This window comes from Podarcis filfolensis (assembly GCF_964270895.1).
Source record: "Podarcis filfolensis genome assembly, chromosome: 12".
In the NCBI taxonomy this organism is placed as follows: Eukaryota; Metazoa; Chordata; class Lepidosauria; order Squamata; family Lacertidae; genus Podarcis; species Podarcis filfolensis.
Window position 1 is genome coordinate 12,534,517 of NC_139614.1, and position 26,844 is coordinate 12,561,360.

At 42.8% G+C, this 26,844-nt stretch overlaps 1 protein-coding gene across 4 annotated transcripts in view; it reads left to right on the forward strand.

Moving 5' to 3' along the window:
• NPHP3 (nephrocystin 3) overlaps positions 1 to 26,639 on the forward strand; it is a 41,135-nt gene extending 14,496 nt beyond the window's left edge. For all 4 annotated transcript variants that reach the window (XM_083577630.1, XM_083577631.1, XM_083577632.1 and 1 more), the window contains 17 exons: positions 1,908 to 2,022; positions 4,614 to 4,757; positions 6,105 to 6,202; positions 9,030 to 9,132; positions 10,326 to 10,408; positions 11,746 to 11,884; positions 13,471 to 13,635; positions 14,275 to 14,372; positions 14,963 to 15,085; positions 16,726 to 16,915; positions 18,102 to 18,343; positions 19,937 to 20,012; positions 20,107 to 20,234; positions 21,904 to 22,144; positions 22,434 to 22,559; positions 24,239 to 24,354; positions 24,933 to 26,639. In XM_083577630.1, coding sequence (XP_083433756.1) covers positions 1,908 to 2,022; positions 4,614 to 4,757; positions 6,105 to 6,202; positions 9,030 to 9,132; positions 10,326 to 10,408; positions 11,746 to 11,884; positions 13,471 to 13,635; positions 14,275 to 14,372; positions 14,963 to 15,085; positions 16,726 to 16,915; positions 18,102 to 18,343; positions 19,937 to 20,012; positions 20,107 to 20,234; positions 21,904 to 22,144; positions 22,434 to 22,559; positions 24,239 to 24,354; positions 24,933 to 25,113 — 2,368 coding nt within the window. In that variant the 3' untranslated portion in view covers positions 25,114 to 26,639. The remainder of the gene's footprint in view (positions 1 to 1,907; positions 2,023 to 4,613; positions 4,758 to 6,104; positions 6,203 to 9,029; positions 9,133 to 10,325; positions 10,409 to 11,745; positions 11,885 to 13,470; positions 13,636 to 14,274; positions 14,373 to 14,962; positions 15,086 to 16,725; positions 16,916 to 18,101; positions 18,344 to 19,936; positions 20,013 to 20,106; positions 20,235 to 21,903; positions 22,145 to 22,433; positions 22,560 to 24,238; positions 24,355 to 24,932) is intronic.
• Positions 26,640 to 26,844: the final 205 nt, after the last annotated feature.

The window sequence follows — 26,844 nt, forward strand, 5'->3', positions numbered from 1 at the left end:
GGGCCTTTTCAACACTGGCTCCGGCCTGGTGGAATGCTCTGCCTCATGAGACCAGGGTCCTGCAAGATCTGATTTCTTTCCGCAGGGCCTGTAGGACAGAGTTGTTCCGCCTGGCCTTTGGCTTGGAGCCAATTTGATTCCCTCCCCCTCTTTCTTTTTTCCTTTCTCCTTCTGTGATGGAACTCCTATTTGGGGACTTCCCTGGCTTTTTCTGGCCCATGTAGGACCAGTCTGGATAGTTAGCCTTGGTGAAGACTTGACGTTTTCATCCCCCAAAAAGTTTTTGATTTGAGTTTCCACGGAAATGAGGCTGTATTTTAATGTTTTAATGTTGTGTTTTAATCTTGTTTTTAAGTTGTATTTCAATTAATTGTTTTTAGATCGGGTGTTAGCTGCCCTGAGCCTGGTCCTGGCTGGGGAGGGCGGGGTATAAATAAATTTATTATTATTATTATTAAGCAACAGGTGGACAGCCTGTTGCCTTCCGGCTGTTGCTGAACTACAGTTCCCATCAACCCCAGCCAGCAAGGCCAAAGGTTGGGGATGATGGGATGGTAGTCCAGCAACATTTGGAGGGCAACAGGTTTTCTGTGCTGCTGTTGTGGCCACTCCCAAGTGTTTTGCCTTTCTGTGGGTCGGAAGGAAATCCTACACATGTCTAATAACTGCAGGGTCAAGTTTTTGCCCCCTTTTTAGTGGACTCAAAACAGTTGAAGAGCCAGTCTGAGATGGCTGAGAGGTGATCACATAGACCTTCCTCACCCACTGATTAACTACCTCTGTCCTGTTAAGAGAAATCATTTGGCCGATAAGCCCCATAAACACGAATCCCCTTTGGACAGAGTGGGTTGTCTCCAAATAATATGCTGTACAGACTTTAAGTCCACACAGTTGGCTGCCCCTTCCACTTTCAAAATATGTGTATATACCCACCCTGTTCACTTGCAGCAAGACATAGATGGTCAGAATGGTCAATTTGGCTAATGCCCACTGAAAGCACAGTGCATTTATAAGTGCTGTCAACAAACTCAGTGGCAGGGCACATGTTGTGCATGCAGAAAGGCCCAGCACCTCAGGCCGGGCTGGGAATGAACCCTGCCTGAGAACTAGTACGGTGGTACCTCGGGTTAAGTACTTAATTCGTTCCGGAGGCCCGTTCTTAACCTGAAACTGCCAACCTAGCATTTCGAAAGCACGTCAAAGTGCAAGTAGACAAATAGGTACCGCTCTAGCAAGAAGGTAAAAGGCGTTTCCGTGTGCTGCTCTGGTTAGTCATGCTGGCCACATGACCCGGAAGCTGTACGCCGGCTCCCTCGGCCAGTAAAGCAAGAGGAGCGCCACAACCCCAGAGTCGGCCATGACTGGACCTAACGGTCAGGGGTCCCTTTACCTCTACCTCTGGTTACGTACTTAATTCGTTCCGGAGGTCTGTTCTTAACCTGAAACTGTTCTTAACCTGAAGCACCACTTTAGCTAATGGGGCCTCCCGCTGCTGCCACGCCGCCGGAGCACAATTTCTGTTCTCATCCTGAAGCAAAGTTCTTAACCCGAGGTACTATTTCTGGGTTAGCATAGTCTGTAACCTGAAGCGTATGTAACCTGAAGCATATGTAACCCGAGGTACCACTGTACTGGGCTAAACGGACCAATGGTTTCAACTTGGTGCAAAGCATCTTCCTACATTCCTATACTGGTCGCAATATTTCCCGCATACTGATCATCCTTCTCTGCTCATTTTTTTTTTACATTTAAATACAGCCGTCTCAAAATATTAAAAACAGTAAAAACAGTAAACTAACATTCCAAAAGATCATTGGCACCATTTAGATGCCGTAATGCAACTTTGAAAATGTAGGTTCACGAGAAACCCATCTTCTCCCTTGTTTGTCTCTCCACCTTCTCCCTAGGATTCAGTTGCAACAGAAGCATTCGCCAAATACTCTCATCCTATATCATTTTGTTGGGAAACCTTTGTCTAGCAGTTCAGAGCCTGCGCTGATTCTCAGACGTCTCACTTTAAAGGTATTTCAAAAAAATAAAATAAAGTAAAAATTGGGCAGGGCAGAATCGTCAAAGTCTTTTTAAGGACCTGAATGCCTGTGTGCTAAAGAAAAAGTCAAGAACTATTTTATATTAGCGGGCCTTGAATTTCTGATTTGACAGTAAGCCATCATATGGTGTACTGTGAACGTTCTGATCCCTGGCAAGGAGGTCATTCCCATTTTTTCCCTCCCTGGGCCTTCGGGTCAGCACAGGATTGCGGCGAAGCAAAGGTTTGGCTTAATACCGTATTTTTTGCTCTACAAGACTCACTTTTTCCCTCCTAAAAAGTAAGGTGAAATGCGTGTGCATCTTATGGAGCGAATGCAGGCTGCGCAGCTATCACAGAAGCCAGAACAGCAAGAGGGATTGTTGCTTTCACTGTACAGTGATCCCTCTTGCTGTTCTGGCTTCTGAGATTCAGAATTTTTTTTTCTTGTTTTCCTCCTCCAAAAACTAGGTGCGTCTTATGGTCTGGTGCGTCTTATAGAGCAAAAAATACGGTATTTAGTTGAACCTTGGACCACGATTAAGGCCTCTCCTTATTAACCATGGGGTGTAGCCATGATTTGGCCTATGGTTACAGGTTGTGGTTGAGAAGAAGAGGCCTTAACCATGATCTTGGTTTTGGATGACATGTTAAGCCAAATGCTGGCCTAGTGGGTGTGCTCCATTGACCCCTATAACATGGAGAAGAGCAAGATGGCTGCATTTTCCTTCTTGGGAGCCAGTTAAAGATTGACTTCACGTGATATTCGGACGTGAGCAATATCTGCTTTGTCTCAAATGCCATGAAACTGCAAAAACAATCTCTAGGACACTGAAATATATATATATATCTTAAGAATACCAGTTAGTTCATAAAAAAGAAAAACAAAACCCTGAGAGTTAATGCACTGAGTAATATGTTTTCCTGGCTATTCCCAGCCATCTGGACAAAGAAGAGGAGACAGGTGGTATTTCGTCTGTTTGAGGCTCCAGGCAAACCCAGTCGGCGTTTTTCAGTTGGCAGCACACTGCACTACTGCTGAGCTCGTCTCTCTTGATTTAGATACATGCAGTCATATTTTTAGAATAATACCCTAATTTGTGGACCCGAAAGTAGTGTGAAGGCAAAGTGAATCAGCGTCTACTGTTGAAGCTGGGCTGTTCTGGCCTTGGGTGCTGCCTGGGAAGGGAACCATATGCAAGCCATTCTGTGAAGTATAAGTGTAGCAGTTGTTTAAAGATATGACTGTTCTTTTTAAAAAAAGACGATGGTTCATTATGCTTGGCACTGATTCATACGTGGGTCCTTGGTCCCCTCTCCCTGCCACCCAGGATGTTGTGTGGTTCCTCATATGCTGGGCAATGCCAGGTCAACTACTGGGACAAAAATGGTGATGTAGCACTTATAACGACAGAGATCCCTTCTCCTGAATCTGAGCCAGTAAATCAACATTCTTTACCCATCCACCTATTTTGCATTCTACGGACTATTCAGCCCCACTGGGAAGAAGCAGGTCTACATTCTGCAAAGGTCTACCATCCCATCATATACAGACAAAAGTTTTAATAGGATACCGCTAGGGCTAGGCAAGAGATAGATATATAGATATAGATATAATGTTGTTGTTGTTTAGTCGTTTAGTCATGTCCGACTCTTCGTGACCCCATGGACAAGAGCACGCCAGTCACTCCTGTCTTCCATTGCCTTCCGCAGTTTGGTCAGACTCATGCTGGTGGCTTCGAGAATACTGTCCAGCCACCTTGTCCTCTGTCATCTCCTTCTCCTTGTGCCCTCAATGTTTCCCAACATCAGGGTCTTTTGCAGGGAGTCTTCTCTTTTCTCTCTCTCTCTCTCTCTCTCTTTCTCTCTCTCTCTCTCTCTAAATATATATCCCCAAAACCAGATTGAAGTCCATATTGTGATATCGGTATCATAATTTTTGACCTGGCAGTATATATTGAATCATGGTGTGTGCATGCGTGCATGCGCTATGCAACAATCACAATATGGGGGAAACCGCGAAGCCAGCCAATTCTTCTTACGATCACAAGAGGAGGTGCGGGGAAAATAATGATGCAGGAAAAACCGTGAAGCCAGTCAGCTCCATCATTATTTCAGACATTGTGATATACCGGTATATCACAATGTTTAGCTGATGATTTATCACAATGTTGAAAAGCAGATATTGCCCAGCCCTATGTGCCACAACCTATTATGATGCAAGCAACAATTTGTAGCAAATCTATAGGATCGGGCAGTCAGTGATAGCATAATACTTTATTCTCCTTTCGGGAGAATAAAACCAACCTAATGCTCTTCAATCCTGACACATCATAAAAGACTATATTTAATTCCAGCATCATTCACGTATCTCTGGAAAGAATTGTTTATTTTCTTATTTTGATAAAATCAATTTAAACAGATGGATATTTTAATCTGCTTTTTGGTCCTCTTTACAATGAAAATGCAATTAACAAGAAATAGCATGGGGTCATATATTGCCTTTAATTTACTGTTTCTGTGTGTTCCCTGCTTCATCAACAATTAGGTAAAGCATATTTTACTCACATTTACAATGTTGTAGCTTATGCAGCATTCCTGGTCAGTCTCACCTTTGACACTCGATCCTGTAAAGCTATTAGAAGAATTTCCTCGTTGGCTGGAGAAACTTTCTGCTCACCACCAAGGCGGCATTATAATAATTATTGACTCTATTGATCGGATCCAGGTAACATTTGCAGTATACTTGACTTGATAACAGTACTGAAAAATGAATTTAGAATTGTATTGATTATTGTGCATTAGCTATTTTACCATTCAGCTTTTTTGTTGCTAATGGATGATGCTTATTCAATATTATTGAGGTGGTTTCTGGGGTTTTTTAAGTTTGGGAGTGGTGGGCCTAGAACACAACACTGACTCTTGCAACACATTATGTAGAAGTGGGTGGGGGGAAATCTGCTTATAGATGTTTACTGCAATCCCAGCAGCCACAGATACATAGACTTGGAAAGTGAAAACATATGCACCATTTCAGGGCCAGATTTAGGTTTAATGAGACCCTAATCTACTGAAGGTAATGGAGCCCTTTATATGCCCAGCTGTTCTTTGTCAACAACAAATTGTCGCTGCTTTTTGTGTTGGACACGGGTGGCGCTGTGGGTTAAACCACAGAGCCTAGGACTTGCCGATCAGAAGGTCGGCAGTTCGAATCCCCGCAATGGGGTGAGCTCCCGTTGCTCGGTCCCTGCTCCTGCCAACCTAGCAGTTCGAAAGCACGTCAAAGTGCAAGTAGATAAATAGGTACCACTCCAGCGGGAAGGTAAACGGCATTTCTGTGTGCTGCTCTGGTTCGCCAGAAGCGGCTTAGTCATGCTGGCCACAGGACCCGGAAGCTGTACGCCGGCTCCCTTGGCCAATAAAACGAGATGAGCGCCGCAACCCCAGAGTCAGCCATGACTGGACCCTAATGGTCAGGGGTCCCTTTACCTTTACCTTTAAGCTACTGAAGGTAATGGAGCCCTTTATATGTCCAGCTGTTCTTTGTCAACAACAAATAGTCACTGTTTTTTTGTGTTGAATATATGCTATATGGTAATTTATGGACCTAATAGGTATCTAAAGCCATTTGCTTATGTTGCCATGCAACCAGTCCATGCAGAATGTAGGCACCCTCTATAAAGAAATGAGCAAACCAGTGATATTTTAGGGAGCAGGGGCCCATTACTTACATCATAGGAGCCTACACAACACGAAACACTGTTGCTGTATGTAGGTTTTATTTTATTTGTTTTTTATCTCATATTTTGGAAATGTACATCCAGCTTTTTTTCTTTAATTTTTTTGGGTGGCCCCCCAAGAGATGGGGGTCCTAAGCTATAGCTTGTTTAGCTTATACGTAAATCCAGCACTGCACCATTTTTCTGTTTGGGGCTATAGGAAATCTGTGCATTTGTGACTTATGGGGGCTGCTGAAAGGGAAAAATCAGGGGTGTAACAGTTGTCCTGCAGTGGGGTGAAATCTGTGTTCTATTCAGCATGCTTATGAGTTTGAATTCAACTCTTTGTTTCTCAGCAAGCTGAAAAGCATATGAAATGGCTGATTGACCCCCTGCCAGTGAATGTGAGGGTCGTAGTGTCCGTGAATGTTGAAACTTGTCCCCCAGCATGGAGGTAAGTTTGTTCTGGAGACGCTCAAAATCCATCTGCTTAAACTGTTCAGTTGGCAGGAGTCAGGAGGTGCCTTTAAGTTGCCAACAAATGGTGTTCTGCAAGAGCCTCTTCAGTCACAAACTTGATGCTCAAACGGCGCTTGCAGCATGGCACCCTTTCCCAATACAGTGGTACCTCTAGTTAAGAACTTAATTCGTTCCGGAGGTCCGTTCTTAACCTGAAACTGTTCTTAACCTGAAGCACCACTTTAGCTAATGGGGCCTCCCGCTGCCACCGCAACAATGGAGCACAATTTCTGTTCTCATCCCGAAGCAAAGTTCTTAACCTGAGGTACTCTTTCTGGGTTAGCGGAGTCTGTAACCTGAAGCGTCTGTAACCTGAGGTACCACTGTATAAGGAACGGGGCAAGAGAGAGATGTAGGGGGAGCCACATTGCATTTTCCTGCTTGGGGAGGGAAGGATTAACTGAGCTGAAAGAGGCCTAGGAGAAAAGGCATGTATGGTCCTGGGACTCTAGCACTTCAGAGTGCAGGTGACAGGCGGCTTGTCTACTCGCTCTCATATCAAAAATGCCATGCATTTTAAAGCTGCCTCATGAGGGGAGAAGGCTAGGTTGTGATTCATCCTTGCGTCAAAGCTTTTGTTTATATGCAATGTTGTCCCCACATAAACTGCATTCAAATAGGAACCCCTATGCACCCAACCCTGAATTATGAATCATTGGTAGACCCAGGAACTGGAAGGCTAAATTTTCTTTTGTTGCGTTCAGTGTGCCTTACTTTTAGGAAAGTGTGCATAGAATTGGTAGTCTTAATCTGGGCATTTCCATTTCTCATTTTTTCCAGCAACAGAGCAATACTAGAAGCAGGAGCCAACCCGACTGCTTTTCTTTTGATGGTGATGGTTTTATTATTATATGCCACCCATCCGACTGGGTTGCCCCAGCCACTCTGGGCAACTCCCAACAACATATTTAAACACAAAAAACCTCAAACATTAAAAACCTCCCTGTACAGGGTTGCCTTCAGATGTCTTCTAAAGGTCAGGTAGTTGTTTATCTCATTGACATCTGATGGGAGTATGTTCCACAGGGCGGGCTCCACTACTGAGAAGGCCCTCTGCCTGGTTCCCTGAAACTTCACTTCTTGCAGTGAGGGAACTGCCAGAAGGCCCTTGGAGGTGGATATCAGTGTCTGGGTTGAACGATGGCGGTGGAGACGCTCCTTCAGATATACAGGGCCAAAGCCATTTAGGACTTTAAATGTCAGTACCAATGCCTTGAATTGTGCTTGGAAACATACTGGGAGCCAATGTAGATCCTTTGGGACCATATTATATGGTCCCGTCGTCAGCTCCCAGTCACTGGTGTCTAGCTGCCGCCTTCTTGATTAGTTGTAGTTTCTGAGTCACCTTCAGAGGTAGCCCCACGTAGAGTGCATTGCAGTAACCCAAACAGGAGATAACCAGAGCATGGACCACTGTGGTGAGACAAGGCACAGGCAGGTAGGGTCTCAGCCATCATACCAGATGGAGCTGGTAGACAGTCTCCCTGGACATACAATTGAATTGTGCCTCCAGTCTTGAGGTAGCTGCAAGCACTTCCCTGGCAGTAGGTAATGCACACTCAATAACAATAATTTAAAAGTCTCAGTGGTGGTGATGGTGGAATGAGTCCATAAAATGTGTGGGCTACTTAGGAAGGTGGTGCTTTGTCTCCCTATCATCAGTGATCATTTGGGCACGATGCAGTACAGTGGTACCTCGGGTTAAGTACTTAATTCGTTCCAGAGGTCCGTTCTTAACCTGAAACTGTTCTTAACCTGAAGCACCACTTTAGCTAATGGGGCCTGCCGCTGCCACCATACCACCAGAGCACAATTTCTGTTCTCATCCTGAAGCAAAGTTCTTAACCTGAGGTACTATTTCTGGGTTAGCGGAGTCTGTAACCTGAAGTGTATGTAACCTGAAGCGTATGTAACCCGAGGTACCACTGTACAGTCATACCTCGGGATGAATACGCTTCAGCTTAAATATTTTTGGGTTGCGCTCCAAGGCAACCCGGAAGTAACGGAGTGTGTTACTTCTGGGTTTTGCTGCTCGTGCATGCGCAGACGCTCAAAATGATGTCACGCACATGCGCGGAAGCAGCGAAACGTGACCTGCGCACGCTCAGACGCACAGTCGCGTCTTACGTTCGCTTCAGGATGTGAACGGGGCTCCAGAATGGATCCCGTTCACATCCAGAGGTACCACTGTATATGCAACAGCATTTGTGCAGCCACATTCACTGTAGCGCTGCAAGATGCAGCTGCTGCATAACCTGGAAGAAGAAGGTTGTCCCAGCAAAGTTATACAGCTGGGAAAATGTGGCATCCTTCCAGATCCTGTGCAACAAATGAACAGCCACTGTGATTGTGCTGAATGGTAATCTAATCCCCGGAAAGGTCTCTCACCCATTTTAGGTCTTTGTGCAGCAAGGCTGATAATGGCTGGAATGTACCGAGGAGTAAAGAAGTGTTCAGTTCATTCTCTTCTAAGTTTTCCCTCTTAGAAGAGAATGGTAAGCCTCCTCCGTATTTAGGGCTTTGAAATACAACCATTATCTCAAAAAAGTTTTTATCTCCTGTGCACTAATCTTGGGTGTGTGCATGTAGGGACTTGCAGTACTTTGATATAGTCAGACTGCATAGATCAAAACTATATTATAGTCATCCAGAGCTCAATAGTAAAGGCTTCAAATTGTGCATTAGATTTTTTTAAAAAATACTGTTCTAGTCTTTGAATCTGTTCTTTACAAGGAAGTGATTTCCCACTCTCTCACTGAAAGGTTGTGGCCAACCCTTCATCTTGATCCATTAAATGCGAAGGATGTGAAATCTCTCATTAATGAAGAATGCAGCTGTGCGGACCTGAAACTGACAAAAGAACAGGTATTGATTCTTTATATGTGTGTGAATGCTTTAGCCTGGGAGACGTTATCTACTGTCAAAGTGAGAGTCCTTGACTCAAGAAGAAAACTCCTAAAGCTCTACATGGGTAACTAAATTCTTTGTTAAAATGAAGCAAAACGCTGGAAAATGTGGAAAACCAGTAACTGCACTTCACTCAAAGGGCTCGATCCATCATGCATAAAATCGCTTTGGAATTATTTGGTTATCTGCATATGATTGTGTGCTTGCATTTCTTTCCTCCCTTTTCTCCAAGGATCCCACCCATTTTGTCTTCTTAATAACCATGTGGGGTTGATTACACTGAGCTTTGGCTTTTGTAGTGTTAGATAAATGAACAAGGAGAGAGAATTCTGATCATCTACATATCTATTTGCCAAAAAGAGTTAGCAAAATCTTTTACCTTACCATCACTTAAGCCGTCATTAGCTCAACCCAAATATCTCATCAAATGAAAGGCAGCTAAACTATGGTTTGGTGTGTCTGAATTGGCAGATCATGGTTTGTGATCAGGCAAGCAAACCAGAAACTATAGTTTAAAGTGTTTTTTTGCACACCATGGCCTGGGCTACAGCCAGAGTAATTTTGACAAAAACCTAGTTATAGTAATTGTTGTACCTCAAGAGGCCACAACACTTTAGAAATCAGGGTATTTAGCAGATGGAGAACAAAGTAAGCAAGTCACTGAACCATGGTTTGCTGGTATGGCTTGAAAAAAACATGGTTTGGGTTCTAAACTATTAATGCAAACCATGGTTTGACGCAGTGTCTGAATTGAATCACTGCATTCTTCAAACTAAAACAGTAAAAAAAGATTGCGGAATGAGTTCCCTGTGAGTAAGCATTTCTATGAATGTGACAGTTTATAGACAATACAACATAAATAAGCTCAGCAAGTTACTCTCTAGTCCGTCCTGTGCTTTATCTTTTCCCTACTGCAAAAAAGATTTGAGCATGTTTGGGAATAACCTACTTCACGTCATCTAGAATGATGGCAATTGATACAGCAATGTGCTTACCTTGCATTTTTTTATTTAAAAAGTCATATAATTTACATTGCACCACCCTGAGTTATAATGTGTTGCTGTTCTTGTGCTCTCCTTCATCCTGTATATTTGTGCAGAATTTTCAGATCCTAAGAGAATACTTAACGTTTGTGTTCAAACCTACTCTAGGAGAAGAAGCTTGAGAAACATGGTCATTCTGCTACAACTTGCAATGCCCTGTATGTCACTCTCTTGGGCAGAATGATGGCTGGGTATGTTTGAAATAAATACGGAAACTGTAGTGCTTCGCATGTGTTCTGTAAACAAATACTGTGGATGAAAAGGTAAAAGCTGTGTTTTTTGGAATCGAGATCCACTAAATTCAATGGGACTTCTTCACTGTTTTTAGTGGGATCTAGATTTCACAGTGGTCTGATTCAGATATAATGCTACAATATTGTTTTAGTGCTGCATATGAACTGACCTGGGCTTTAAGATCCTTTGTGGAGGCCTTCGCCAGAGGAATATAAATTTAATAAATATAAAATTTAACAAACAATAAATTTTAAGGAACAAGACTCAGACTTGCTTGTCCTCGTCCTCTTTCTCCTTAAGTGCGGCCGCAAAACAGGAGTTTTGAAACATCCACTTCCTGTTTAAAACTAACCATAGTTTATCATGACATATGAACTGGAGGGAACTCTGTCTAGTTTAAACTATGACCTGATTTAGAATGTAAACTAAAACCATGGTTTAGTGCAAGGACAAAGGAACTACCATGGGTTCATGATGTCTTACATCCTTCTTCTCCTCCTCCCACTAAACTTGGACAAAGTCTAATTTCACTTTCCACAAAACCTGGCTTGTTGCATGTGCACCCAGAGATCATCGGTTAAAACCAACTTTGGCTAGTTAAACAAACCAGCTTCACATCCCATGGTTTGAATTTGGCTTGTTAAAAAACCTGATGTGTTTGTTGGAAATCGCCGCCCCTGGTTTGTATCTTGTGTCATGGACTGGCTGGATGCAGAGGAATTGGTGGGGGGGAGAGAGAGACACCAGCTGGGGAACCCCCCAAGGGAAGAAGACTCAGAGCCAGGGGATTGGTGGTGGGATGACAAGGAGTTGTCCGGAGGGAGAAGAAAAATCTGCAAAGAAAAACAAGCAAAGAAACGGTTGTAATTCTTGACAAGTGTCAGCAGCAAGGCTTATATAGAATCACACCATAAAACATTCATCGCACAGATGTTTATGAACAAGCCTTGTTTTTGTTATACTTAGGACTCAGCTTGAATATAATAAATAATCTGCCTTGCTTTAAGTGTTTTTGTGCTAGTAGCTTTAATCTTTAAAAAAAACAAAATTCAAAACTCTTACTTTATAGGATTTTTTTTTAACCTGAAGGCATTTCGCTTTGTGCCTGATATTTTGATCCCCCCCCCCAACCAAATTTAGAAACATACACCAGCAGATGTTTTTCCAGTTGGGCACAGCAGTGGTGGAAGTCCATAATAAATAGTCATTTTCTGTAGTAATTTAAATACTCTGTTTCAGGTGAAATGTGTGCTTTTTTAAAAAAATCCTTCGTTTCCTCCTCTCCCTTTCCCAGTGCTGGAAGTGCAGAAGACATTGACGTCATCCTTCAGAGGTTTTTGCAATGCCAAGACACAGTGTCGCTGTACAAGCTAGTTCTGAATTCAGTCGAAGAATCCTTGAAAAGTGAAAAAGACAAAAACCTCATGAAAGAGGCAAGTTACGAAGTCTAAAGAAGCTCTCTTTTTTGGGGGGGGAGGTGAAATGTGTATGTACTTTCATGGAAACAGTTTTTCGTTAGTAAAATGAAAAGCATAGGGTGGTGGTAAACTCAATGGCCCCAAGTCCAAATTGTAAAATCCACATTTAGATCTCCACCTTTCGCCACCATGTTCAGTTGGTTATAACAATTGTACCATAGTCTGTTGCACAGAGGGTTAAAGATGCCATATTCTACCACATGGCAATGTTGGCCTCGCTTTTATAGACCTTCCCAGGTTTCAAGGACATGTACTAAACACACAGTTTCTGCAGAACATGGACACATGCACAGCAACATGCATGCTTTATAATTTAGTAGATCAGGCAAGCAGTGCTTCCTTAAAACAAAATTAAGTACTTTACGAGAAGGCTTTGCCTTCAGGCTTGCTATCTAAAAATAAACTTTTCCCTTCCAAAGTCAATGGCCAAATGCACATTCAGTGCAATTTGATTTATCATGGAGTTTTATTTGGTCCGGCAAATAGGAAATTCTGAACAGTTGAAATGCTGACATTTTAAAAGTCACTGCTTGTTTAAAAGATAAATGCGTTCTCTCTTCAGTGCTCTGTTGTAGGTCTGCGGTGGCTAAAATCTTTTGTTACGTCTCTTCAGATAAAATATCTATTTAATTTACACTAATAAGACGAAAGATTTGCAGCAAACACAATTTATGTTGTAGCCAGTTTTCAAAAGCAGTAATTGATAAGTTTGCAGTCATGTTTTCATCTTTCAACTCTTCTGAAAGAGCTAAGATCAAAATCCCTTAGATCTAAAATCTTGTATGTCTGTCAATCATTCTGAAAGCTTCTTATATTGTTTAAAGGTAAAGGTAAAGGGACCCCTGACCAATTGGTCCAGTCATGACCGACTCTGGGGTTGCGGCGCTCATCTCGCTTCATTGGCTGAGGGAGCCGGCGTACAGCTTCCAGGTCATGTGGCCAGCATGACTAAGCCGCTTCTGGCGAACCAGAGCAGGGCATGGAAACACCGTTTACCTTCCCGCTGGAGCGGTACCTATTTATCTACTTGCACTTTGCCGTGCTTTCGAACTGCTAGGTTCGCAGGAGCAGGGACCGAGCAATGGGAGCTCACCCTGTCGTGGGGATTTGAACCGCCGACCTTCTGATCGGCAAGTCCTAGTTTCTGTGGTTTAACCCACAGCGCCACCCGCGTATTATATTGTATTGTATTGTATTGTATTGTATTGTATTGTATTGTATTGTATTGTATTGTATTGTATTGTATTGTTTAGGCACGTTTAAATCTCTGTGCTGAGATTTAAATGAGGTTACTTTTTGTTTTGGGACCCCCCCCCCCTTTTAAGAATGCAGACAGAACTTCCTGGAGAGCTGTCCATCGTCTAGATTCAATGCTAATGCTTATTACGTTAATTGTTTCAATATTTTTTTAGCTTGACCCTGAAGCATCTACTGGTTTAGTTCTGCTGCTGTGCTGTATTATTTATTACTGGTCACACGGCAGACTCAGAAAGCAGTGGACGATACATTTTATTAAAATTATTTGTATGCTTGCGCTGTAGATACTTTGCCTCATCAGTGTTAGTCACAACGGAGTCAGCGAATCAGAACTGATGGAACTATGTCCTGCGCTGTCGTGGGAAGTGCTGGCCTTGTTAGTTTACAGTTTGCACAAGATGTGCTTTTTGACGTACGGCTGTGGCTTGTTAAAGTTTCGACACCTTCAGGTAAGATGTTCTTGCAAAGGTATCTGACACCTACCAGCTTCTTATAGAAGGCAAAATGAAAGAATATATGCATCTCACTCCTCCTCCTTGCATTTTCAAATATTTTCTACAAAAAGAATCTTTTAAGATCCATTCTGTTTCACATATCATGATGTTTGTGCTCAAGGAGAGAAAAATTATAGTTCTAGTCCTGTTGGGAAGTTTTGTCTTCCTCTTTCTCTTGCACACAGACATGCCCCAGGCATGAGGAATTATGTTCTTAATGTAAAATACATTCCAGATTTTTTGATTTCCTTGCCTTACTAGGCTTATATTAAGCAGTTAAATTATGCAATGTACCAGCCTTGGTTTTTCTTCATTGCTTTCTCTGATGAGACTTCGAGATCCTCAGTTCACGATTTACTAATCTGAGAGATTATTGCTGCAGTCCTAAACCTATTTAATTAACTGAACCCCATTGTATGTACTATGGCTTATTTCTGAGTAACACGCATAGGATTGCATTGTAACACACACTTACCTGGGAGTAGGTCTAATTGGACTCTGTGGGGCTTCCTTCTGGAAAGATATGCGTAGAATCGTGCTGCAATTTATACAATGCAACCATTGTCTGCTGTGTGTTTTGTGTGTGTTTTTTAGGCTTGGGAGACTGTCAAGCTGCAATACATGGAAGAAGGTCAGAATGTTTTTGCTACTTTCAGAGAAAAACTCATAGACTACTTCACCATGCAACTAAGGTAGACTTTTCAGGAAATTAGAGAAACAAATAATTCAGTATTTCCTATAGTTGACAGATGGTTTTTATAACTCAGTGGCTAAAAGTCTGAACTGTAGACCAAGAAGTCTTCATCTCAGATTTTGCTTCTGCTATAGACTCAGTGGATGGATTTAGGCAAAGCATTAACTTGGGACCAGGGCAAGATTTTTGTGATTCCCAGGCAAAAATCTGGCAGTAGGGTCTCAACTTGGTTTTATCTGCTTTTTTTCATCTTATGTTAAAGGTGTTTTAATAGTTGCTGTTTTTTCAATATCCTTTGCTTAGCTGCTTTGGGTGCTGTTTTTTTTTTAGAAAGGCAGGATATAAATTGAAACAATGTGTGGTTTTATCCATCTGAGTTCTACTCAGAGGAGACCTATTGAAAGTAATAATCCAAAGTTAGGCATGTCTATTAATTTCAATGGGTCTGCTTTGACTATGACTAGTATTGGATCCAATACATTAGACTCTATGCAGATAAGGCATTTTGCAGATGATGTGTTGTAATACAGCCCAATGTGGATGACTATTTTATCAACCCCTGTATTTTGCTTTCTGTTCTGCCATCAGCGAAGAGAGAGTGACTTGGAGGAGTGCAGATGAACTCCCCTGGTTGTTCCAGCAGCAAGGGGACAGGCAAAAGTTGCAGAAGTGCCTGCTGAATCTCTTTGTGTCTCAGAACCTTTATAAAAGGTAAGAAGAACTATGCCTTGGTTTGCAGGTTCTTACTGCTAGTGTGTCATTTCTAAATAAGCACACAGTCCTAGAAATACATACAGACACGCTTATTCCAGATAGAAATATTGAGTAACATCATGAGTATCTAATTCAAGCACCCCAGCTGCTCAAGAGTTCTTAATTCCCCTTCCTCGGTGCGAATAGCAACAGAGGCTTTGGTTAGATTTTCTTTTTGCGCCTTATTTCCCCCATATTTTTTGGCTCGTGCAAGGGAGCCCTGGGTTCAAAAGAGAGGGAACTGCCAGGACCTTTGATGCTATTGTGTCAGGACTGGGGAGAATGAAAGAGAATCTGATATGTGTAGTAAGCGGGAAGACTCTGCAAAAGATTGTGGTAGTCAGAATTTGGGGGGCAGAACTAAAGAGTGTTTTCCCTCAGCTTTTGTTGGACTGACCAATAAGGCAGAATCAATGGCTGTGTTGACTCATCATGCGGAGCCATAGGTGAGAACGAGCCTTGGGCTCATGTAAAGAAGAGTTCAGAAACCTTATGGAGTTGAGAAGACTCTCTGGTAGCAGATCTGGGAAAGACCTGGCCTTGGAGAACTGCTTTCAACGGGAGTGGACAGTGCTAGGCTAGATAGCTCCTTTTGGTCACACATGTTTATAATTTAACATACTTAAATGGTGCAGCTCTTCTTATATATGGTTTTAGAGGTAGTTGAATTAAGCAGCAAATGACAATTGAGAGAGCCCATGTGTATACTTGCGAAAGAGTTGGCACGTATACTGATTGTGAGGGGTGTGTGTGTCATTGTGCTGCCCTAGAGACCTCTCCCAAAACTTTGACACATTTCGGATAACTGGCTCACCCAGCAGCTCAGCAGAGTGGCTGGGGAGACTTAGCCAGATGGGCGGGGTATAAATAATAAATTATTATTATTATTATTATTATTATTATTAACAAAGCGACACTCAGAAGCCCTCCTATCAATTGCTCACCATGGTGTAGCTTCATAGGTTCCTGACTAGAGGAGGAGGAGGATTAAATTGGATACTGTTATTAAGAGCTTGATTTCCCCCCTGTGGGGTAGTAATTTTGGGGGGATGAGCAGCCCTCAGACCTTGATGGACTGCGTTGGCTGTTTTAGACCCAGCGCGATGAACATAAGGAGTAACATAGGTGTCCACCAAATGTATTTATGGGGCCAGAACCTTTATTAAATGTTCCAGATATAGTTAGGTAGCCATGTTGGTCTGCTGTAGTCGAAACAAAATAAAAAAAATCCTTCCAGTAGCACCTTAGAGGGGTATCATGATAAAGCTATTTTTGGCCATCTCACCCCTTGCTTTTTCCTGTAAGACCAATTGCAGTCGTTAACAGTCGTCAACTGGTTTACCACACCTATCAGCCAATCACCCATTCTTACCACCCTTCTGAGTAATACCCCTCCCCACCCTCTCACTATATATAAGGGTCTGGTGACTTCTAATTCAGTGTATCTGAAGAAGTGTGTGTGCACACAAAAGCTCATACCAATAACAAAACTTAGTTGGTCTCTAAGGTGCTACTGGAAGGAATTTTTTTTATTTTATTGAATGTGTTTAGAATTTACTCCTTGGAACTTCTCCTGCATTGTATTTCCTTCCTTGCAGGGGCCATTTTGCAGAACTGCTGAGTTACTGGCAGCTTCTTGGGAAAGATAAGAGCTCCATGGCAGCAGAGTATTTTAGCTCCCTTAAACTTTACGAGCAAAGCTGCGAGGGGGAAGAAAGCATGATCTCTCTAGCTGATCTTTATGAAACTCTGGGGCGATTTCTTAAAGACCTGGGTCTTCTCAGTCAGGTAAGTGCATTTGGTGGGCAAAAGAGCAAATGAAAATGTTATGTCCCACAGTGACACACCACGGGTATTCCATTTTGTGCAGTGTTGGATACACAGAGAACTGTAGTTTTCATTCATACGGTTCATTATTTTTGCTATTATTTTTTAAAAAGCTTTATCTTTCTTTTTTTATGGAGATAACTATATTCATCCTGGGGAACATTACGGTGGAGGAGAACACCCACAATCATTCTGTTAGGTCTCAAGAGACCAGAGATGGAATCTTCGGCTGACATCAAGCCTTTTAAAAGACAGTGCAGACCAATCTGGAGGTAGTCAGTTGAGGGGTTAGCATAGTTGTGGAAAGTGATTGGGAAAACCTGTATAAGGTGTACACGGCATCTCCCAACACCCAGAGAAAGCAAAGCAGTGTTTTATTTCCTCCTTCACAATGTATGGAACTACCTTTTTGTTGTTTTGTTGTTTAGTCGTTTAGTCGTGATGGACCAGAGCATGCCAGGCACTCCTGTCTTCCACTGCCTCCCGCAGTTTGGTCAAACTCATGCTGGTAGCTTCGAGAACACTGTCCAACCATCTCGTCCTCTGTCGTCCCCTTCTCCTTGTGCCCTCCATCTTTCTCAACATCAGGGTCTTTTCCAAGGAGTCTTCTCTTCTCATGAGGTGGCCTTCATGGATCACTGCCTTGCCGTGGCGAAGGGGTGTGAATAACTCAGAGAAGCTATGAGTTATGCCGTGTAGGGCCACCTAAGATGGATAGATCATAGTGGAAAGTTTTGACCAAACATGATCCACCTGGAGCAGGAACCGGCAAGCCACTCCAGTATCCCTGCCAAGAAAACTCCATGGACAAAGACAATAGGCATATAAAACTACCTTTTTATATGGAGTCAAACAGACAGTTTGATTCACCTAGTGGAAAGTTTTCAGAGTCATAGAATCATAGAGTTGAAGGGAGCCCGAGCATCATCCTGTCCAATGCCACTACAATGCAGCTATCTCAACACATGGTCTCCCATCCGGTTTAAAACCGTGCCAGACCCTGCTTAGCTTTGCAAATGTGCTGGCAGTTTTATTGCAGCACCGCTAGGAAGTGGCAGGTGGAAAGGTGGAGAGCTTTTAATAGAATTTCCTGGGTGCCCCCACATCCCTTTTTTAAAAAATAAAAAATATATATATTCTTTTACAGGCCATTGCTCCTTTGCAGCGCTCGCTGGAGATTCGGGAGACTGCCCTTGATCCAGACCACCCCAGAGTTGCCCAGTCACTCCATCAGTTAGCCGGCGTTTATGTGCAATGGAAGAAGTTTGGTAATGCTGAACAGTTGTATAAACAGGCTCTAGAAATCTCCGAAAATGCTTACGGGACCGAACATCTCAGGGTCGCTCGTGAACTTGATGCTCTCGCAATGTTGTATCAGAAACAGAACAAGTAAGCACAGCCAGTTTTCTCCTTCATCTCTCTCTCTTTTTCTCCTCCCTAAGCTGTTGCTCCAGAGTGGCAGCTGGGCTGCAAAACCTCTGGGGCAAATAAAATTGGTTTTGGGTCACCGGAAGGGTAGTTTGGGGAAGGAGGTTGTGGAAGCTTTTAGGCTGGGGAGAGAGCCTCCCTCTCTTTAGGTGGACTAGTATGGCAAGGGATGTATGCTAATGGTGCTTTTATGTTCAGCATTATTTTATGTCTCCTGAAAAATTATAGAGTGGGACAGGAGATTGGTGTGAGGCAGAGAGTACTGTTAAATTGCCTGGTAGCCTTCTTCTTTTCGGTCATCTGTACCAACTGATTTTGTGGGTCTTTTGAAATCAGGTTTTAAGGAATTGTTTTCGTTGGGCTTCACAGATGCTTGCTTCCATCCATGGGCCAGTTTAGATATTTATGCTCACGTTTTTATAAATAAATATAAATATATATATATATATATATATATATATATATATATATATATATTGATTTTAACATATAAATTATAAAATGTACCACAAAACTAATCACTTATACCATCCACCGTTTTAACCGCTTCTTATGCATTTCTTAACTTTATATTGCCTTTACATCTCTTAACAAATCATTCTTCCCCTTCTCCATTTTTGCAATACTTCCAATAATACTCCTCACAAAACTTCTTGCAAACCTACAAACGTTGTCTGATCTTCACAAATACTTTTCAAGTAGTCCGTAAATTTACTCCAGTCTTCTGTGAATTTATGGTCCAGCCGATTTTGAATCCTTTCTGTTAGTTTATCTAGTTCTGCATAGTCCATTAACTTCTTTCTCCATTCTTCAATTGTCGGTAATTCTTCTTGCTTCCATTTTTGGGCCAGTAATATTCTTGCTGCTGTTATTGCAAATAAAAAGAGCTTACATTCCTTTCTATTTATATCACTCCCCACAATGCCCAGTAAAAATGTTTCTGGTTTCTTTATGAATGTATATTTCAACATTTTTTTCATCTCATTATATATCATCTCCCAGAAGCATTTCACCTTTTTACATTCCCACCACATGTGATAAAATGTTCCCTCTTTATCTTTACACTTCCAACATTTATTACTAACTTTATACATTTTTGCTAACTTGACAGGTGTTATATACCATCTATACATCATTTTCACCACATTTTCTTTTAGGGCATTGCATAGATATTTATGCTCATGTTAATGGGATACAATGGGCGTCGAATTACACCCATGTCCCACACCTCACCTGGGTACCTGCAACTGTGCCTAATTTCTGTAATCCATGCAGCAAGTGGAATGAAAAGAGGAAATGTGCTTCTGTTTATACAGAAACTCAGTCACTGGTGGCTTTTTATAGGCAGTGGCGGCTGCTGTGTTGTCCTCCATATGTAGGCCAATACAATACTGAAACAAACCCTGACAATACTTTCTCATAAAATTGCAGCCCAAGAAGTCAAGATCTCCCACTAGCCTGGTGAGAAAGAAGGGTTATACCCCCCATTAAAAGCACTGTTGAACTCTTAGTAAGTTAGTCAAACAAAATCGTAATTGATTTTATTCATTTTAGGTACGAACAAGCTGAACAGCTAAGGAAGAAATCCTTAAAAATTCAGCAAAAAGCTGTGAGACGTAAAGGAAGCCTGGTAAATGTTTTATTCCTTTGTTATATGGCTTTTGCTATTTCAAGGCTTAAAATATAGAAGGTCAAGGCAGTGAGTTTCTTAATCTCCTTTTTAGTATGGATTTGCTCTTCTTCGCCAACGAGCCCTGCAGCTAGAAGAGCTCACTTTGGGAAAAGATACGTCTGATAATGCTCGGACGCTTAACGAGCTCGGAGTTCTCTACTACCTCCAAAATAATCTTGAGTAAGTACTGATTCTGTAACAACCTACACGGCTTCCTTTCTCTTAGAACCGGCTGGGAGGGTACCATTATTCCTGACAGGAGCAATGCCATACAAGTTTTGTAGCCTGCGTTCCATATGGAAGAAGGAACATCAAATATACAAACTCAGGTTTCAGGTTTGTGTCACTGCTGCATTTCCTACCATTTTGAAGGAAATGGCCAAAAGGATTGCAATTCCAATGTGCAAGTTGTCAGGAGCTCAGCCTACACTCGAGTAGGACCCTGAAAGAGACACACGCCCGACTGGCATGTTCCCTCCCTCCTCGTTGATTGTTCGGGAGCTTCATAAGCTTTCTTCAGCCTGAACATCACAGCGACCGATGCCAACAGACATCGGCACACTTAGGGACAGGCAGAGTCTTCGCAGCTTGCGTAACAGACCTCAGCAACTCAGCTTTTGGCTAATCTACTTTATTTACATATAAACACACACGGAGCACTGCAACATGGCTCCCTCTCTCTCTAGCATAGTCTCCGTCACTTCCCACTCTGTGGAGTCAAAACATATACCATCATGTTAAAGACAACAATCCCGTGACTGCAACCATGGAGCAGGAATTCTAACACAAGTATCTTCCTACATGGACTTTGGGCCACTTCACACCTATCTACACCAGTTTCAAAGTTATAAGGCAGCTTGGTTTTTATCAGCTTGGACCGAAGCATAATTTTGCAGCCAGCATTATCCATATGCAGGTGACATGTGAGGTAGGGGGCCAGAATCTGCTGGACAATCCCAATCCCTCTCTACTTATTTTTCCAGATGTGTTAGGCTTCCTCAAACTCAGCCCTCCAGATGTTTTGAGACTACAGTTCCCATCATCCCTGACCACTGGTCCTGCTAGCTAGGGATCATGGGAGTTGTAGGCCAACAACATCTGGAGGGCCAAGTTTGAGGAAGCCTGTGTTCTAAATGTGTATGCTCAATTTCAACCCTACCCCTAATTTTCATGGTGTCTGTTATGTAGAGAAGGGCTACATTATGCACATAGTGATATCAGATGACTTCAGGACCATCAGGAGAAAGACTGTCGAATGTGGTCCTAAATGCAGCGTCTGTTCTCTTATTGGGGTTTTGAGTTTTCTGCTTTGATTTTTGATAAAATTGGCAGATGCGTATCAGGGCAGGTCCAACAAACATTGAGCAATCACAGGTCCTGGGGTAAGTGGTGGTGCAATTATGGGAATTGCTATGTCCCTGGCTACCTAGATCATCTGTTTCATTTGCATATGCAAGTGCATTTTAAGGACAGAGGGTATTGCTCATGCGTGGAGCAAACTTGTCTTGCATGAACCAGCACTTGCAAACATGGTTAGGCAGAAACCTTTTTCCTTCTTGAAAGGAAAAGTCAAGGGTTGACAAAGCATGCCAAATTCCTAGCAGTAATGCACAATATACTGAAGGGTCGCGATTCTTCATCAGCAGTGGAACACACTGGCTTTGGAGTAGAACTATACCATCCTGCAGCACTGGTAAAACAAAGGATGTACAACTCCTCTGCAAGTTCTGGTATGAGCTAACCACTCCCCGTCTATTGATGGATGCATTGACTATATCACTTACAGTTCTGCGTTTTTAGTCTCGCTGCAGCAGATTAATGGTTTCCCTTAAAACGGACATGCTTCTAGGACAGCAGAGCTTTTCCTCAAACGCTCCTTGGAAATGAGAGAACGTGTTCTTGGGCCTGACCACCCAGATTGTGCCCAGTCTTTGAATAATCTAGCAGCCCTCAGCAACGAGAAGAAGAACTACGACAAGGCAGAGGAGCTGTACGAAAGGGCACTGAACATCAGGAAAAGAGCGCTGGCCCCAGACCACCCGTCTCTGGCTTACACGGTGAAACACCTTGCTGTGCTGTACAAGAAGATGGTAAGAGCAATAGACGTGTGAATGCGCTATTCATTTTAGGTGTCAGAAGCTCTCACCTAGCTTGGGGCTTTACGCAGTAGCTTGCGGTGGAAATAACAGAAGCAGAATAAATTATGCCAAGTAAATTAAGTCCAGAGTAATCGCACAGCGCTGCAAATAGTGACATTTTCATTTGACTTTTCATTTGACCAACGGTTGATGACAGCATGGATTGAATGTGCTGCATTTCTAAAAGGAAAGAAGACTATAGAGATCTGCCTCTCAAGCTCACGCTTGCTTTGTTTCCTAGGGAAAGCTTGACAAAGCTGTTCCTCTGTACGAGTTGGCTGTTGAAATCAGGCAGAAATCTTTTGGTCCAAAGCACCCGAGTGTGGCCACTGCTTTAGTGAACTTAGCAGTTCTTTACTGCCAGATGGTAAGTTTTCTCTGCTCTCTCCTTTTATACACAATATCAGGGATGGTTAATGAATGATATGCACAACATATGCCACAATTCAATGTAGCCAACAAGAAGAGGGGGAAAAACACCAGTTTAAAATCTCTATTGCAGCTCCCTGAAGTAAATATAAAATGCTGGTTTTAAATGGGACTAAAAATGTGTGTTTTCACATTAATTGGAAGCAGACACAGAGGCACAGCGTAGTATTATCATAAGATCTCAGGGTGGTTCACATTTTTGTATAGCTGTATACTACTTTTTGTAAGGGACGTGGGTGGCGCTGTGGGTTAAACCACAGAGCCTAGGACTTGCCGATCAGAAGGTCGACGGTTCAAATTCCCGCAACGGGGTGAGCTCCCGTTGCTCGGTCCCAGCTCCTGCCCACCTAGCAGTTCGAAAGCACGTCAAAGTGCAAGTAGATAAATAGGTACCGCTCCGGTGGGAAGGTAAATGGCATTTCCGTGTGCTGCTCTGTTTCGCCAGAAGTGGCTTAGTCATGCTGGCCACATGACCCGGAAGCTGTCTGAGGACAAACACCGGTTCCCTCGGCCAATAAAGCGAGATGAGTGCCGCAACCCCAGAGTTGGTCACGACTGGACCTAATGGTCAGGGGTCCCTTTACCTTTACTATAGTACTTTTTGAGCACAGCTGCCAATGGCTTTCCCCATTCCACTCGCACAAGTCCTTGCTTGCTAGCAAACCCCCAGAGCATGATGGAACCTGTTAAAAAACCCATAAGCAGGAGCCCACAGGTGTTAGGTTGGCTCGCTTACCACTCATCGCTGCCCTTGCCCAAATCCTCTGGCATGCAGCAAGATTTCTCTCTCACACACAGCAGTTTGGATATGAAACAACAGGGTTATTATTTTCTCAATGTTTTCCTTCACCTTCCTCCCTGACTGCCACACAAGTTAGTTCACAGGAAGGGATGTGTGTGTTCTATTTGTCATAATTCGCATCAGGCAGATCAGGCTCCCTAGCAAAGCCCTTACTCACATGGTTCCTTTGGGAGTTTCACAGAGCACCCTTTCTTACCTGCTTATAGTGCTTATAGTGGAGGACAGAGTAGGCAGAAAACCCCAAGGGACACTTTGCAAATACATTGGAAAATTCTCCTACGCAAACCTCACCTACCATACAGGTTCTGTTTTTTGTGGTTTTGCTTGCAAATGAGGATATCCAAGCGCTCTGTAATAGCTGGCTATCTCTGAAGAAGACTCATGACTTCTTCAAATGTTTTTCTTTTTTGGCAGGCAGGCAGGGAGACAGACAAACTCTGGCTGAAATATTTGGTGTTCATTGCTTACATTGTATTCATTCCTTTGGACTCAGTCTGCATTCGGGCCAACTTATGAGCCTAGCTTTTCTCATCTTCAGAAGTTAAGCCTTGCACAGCCTGTTTTAATTCTTTGGCTTGGTGTCCTGGCTTAATTTATAAAAGTTGCAGCACCCGTTCCTGCCTTCTAGCTCTCAGATTTTTATCATACCTTAGCCAAAATGTGAGAGTAGTTACAAGCTATTCTCCTAGGCTCAAGACACCTTATGGTTTCCAATAGTGGTAATGTAACATTTTAATGAAACGTAAGTGTTCAGCTCAGATCTGAACAAACACTTTTGGCAATACCTGTTATCTTTTGTGCCCTAATACTTCTAGAAAAAGCACTCTGAAGCCTTGCCTCTTTACGAACGTGCGCTGAAAATTTATGAAGACAGCTTTGGGCGGATGCATCCTCGTGTGGGAGAAACATTAAAGAATTTGGCTGTGCTTAGGTAACATTTAATCTAACCAACCTACCTTGTTATTTTAAAAAAGTGTATGTGTGCACTACAGTGGTACCTCAGGTTAAGTATTTAATTCGTTCCGGAGGTCCGTACTTAACCTGAAGCACCACTTTAGCTAATGGGGCCTCCTGCTGCCTCCGTGCCACCGGAGCACAATTTCTGTTCTTATCCTGAAGCAAAGTTCTTAACCTAAAGCACTATTTCTGCGTTAGCGGAGTCTGTAACCTGAAGCGTATGTAACCTGAGGTACCACTGTACTTGCTTACTGAATAATCCTAGGTTCACACACTAGATCTTTGGACCAGAGCCAAAAGCTGCGGTGGGGGGGGGGTGGAGTCAGAAGTACCTGGCAAAGTTTCTTTGAAGCTTTTTAATGTGATACAGAAGTAGTATATTTTGATTTGGGTGGGGGGGATGACTTTAATCTCCAGAAAAGTGGGAAATACGAGTTAATGTTCTATAACTTTTTTCAGTTCTACTACTATTCTGCAAATGTTCTGGAATAGCAATGTGGAATGTTTTTTGTTCCTTTGTTTCCTCTCACTCTCTCCCTCCCTTTCTCCCAGCTATGAAGGAGGAGATTTTGAGAAGGCTGCCGAGCTCTACAAGAGAGCCATGGAAATCAAAGAAGCAGAGACTTTGTTGATTGGCGGCAAGGCAGCGTCCCGTCATTCATCCAGTGGAGACACCCTCAGTTTGAAGAGTGCTTTCTCTCCCAATGTTTTTTTGCAACATGGGCAAAGGTGATGACTAGGTAAAAAGGTAAAGGACCCCTGGGTGGTGAAGTCCAGTCAAAGGCAACTATGGGCAGCAACGCTCCTCTCGCTTTCAGGCCGAGGGAGCCGGCTTTGTCCACAGACAGCTTTCTGGTCATGCGTCCAGCATGACTAAACCACTTCTGGCGCAACGGGACACCGTGACAGAAAACAGCGCACGGAAATGCTGTTTACCTTCCCACCGCAGCGGTACCTATTTATCTACTTGCACTGGCGTACTTTCAAACTGCTAGGTTGGCAGGAGCTGGGACAGAGCAATGGGAGCTCACCCCGTTACGGGGATTCGAACCGCCTACCTTCCAATCGGCAAGCCCAAGAGGCCCAGGGGTTTAGGCCACAGCGCCACCTGCATCAAATGGGTATGTCTGAATAAGAGGAGGATGGCAGTGCCCTGAACACTTTGTTTTCAGTATTGCTGAATGTTTTGTAGACTGTTCCACACAGTTAAAAAGTAGTTTGTTATATTGACACTCTGGTCCTGCATACATTACATGGATTTAAGTCCCATTGATTATAAGGACAGGTACGTATATAATCTATAATACCTTTCTTAGGAGTCTTTCCAGCAGGAGAAAGGAGGCCCCGGTGAAGCAGTAAAGATAGAGGTGCAGAAAGATGGAGGTTCTTGATTTGAGCAAAAGCAGGGAGATGCTTCCTGATTGGGGCAGAAAGCTAAGTTGCATGCCTCCCTTATTAGCAGCCAAGTAGAATTATCCAAGGTGAGTTATCTTCCACAAAAGGAACAGAAGCTTCCCCTTATTTTTAACTCACTGAACTCAAAACTGTCATTTGTCCTGCAGTTTACAGAGGAAAGCCAACTTCAAACTGGGTTTTATGATGTTCATTTGTTTCAATAGACCATAGTTAAGCTTAAGCAGAAATTTTGGTTTGGACACAACACAATTGAAAGTGATGGCTAATGAACTCCTTGTGGCTGCACTAGAGAAGATAGGGAGTACACAAGCCCAAGGCTTATTCGTGTTACATTTTAATCAGGTTATTTTAGTTACAGCGCCTTCTCTCCTTGACCAGGTATAAAGGATTTGTTGGAACTGAGCTGTCATTCCGTAATGTCTTTTCCTACTTCTGTTGGATTTAATGCGACTCTACAGTCAGAGCTTTTGATACGAGGCAGAGGGCCTTCTCGGTGGTGGCACCCGCCCTATGGAACACCCTCCCACCAGATGTAAACGAAATAAGCAACTATCTGACTTTTAAAAGACATCTGAAGGCAGTCCTGTTTAGGGAAGTTTTTAATGTTGGATGTTTTATCATGTTTTTAATATTCTGTTGGGAGCCGCCCAGGGAAACCCAGCCAGATGGGTGGGGTCTAAAGAATAAATTATTATTATTATTATATCTCCAAAGTGTAGAGAAAAAAGAAAAAACATTTGACTATCAATCTTTCTGTAAATTATGAAATTTAAAAGCAGTATTTGTAGCTGTCCAGTTATACTTCCTTTGGGATATACATTAAATTGTGAGGAAGTGAAACTCTTAACTGAATAGCCTGCTTTGTGTTTGCCATATATTCAAAATCTAGAGCCGGGACTCAAAGACCATGTACCATGTACTCTTGAGCTGTGTGGGGTGCTTTTTTTTTGACCTTCAGGAATGGCTTATGTGTGGGACAGACACACAGCTATAGTTCGCGGTTGGGCATGAAGAAATACACCATTTATAAAAAAAATTATACACATTT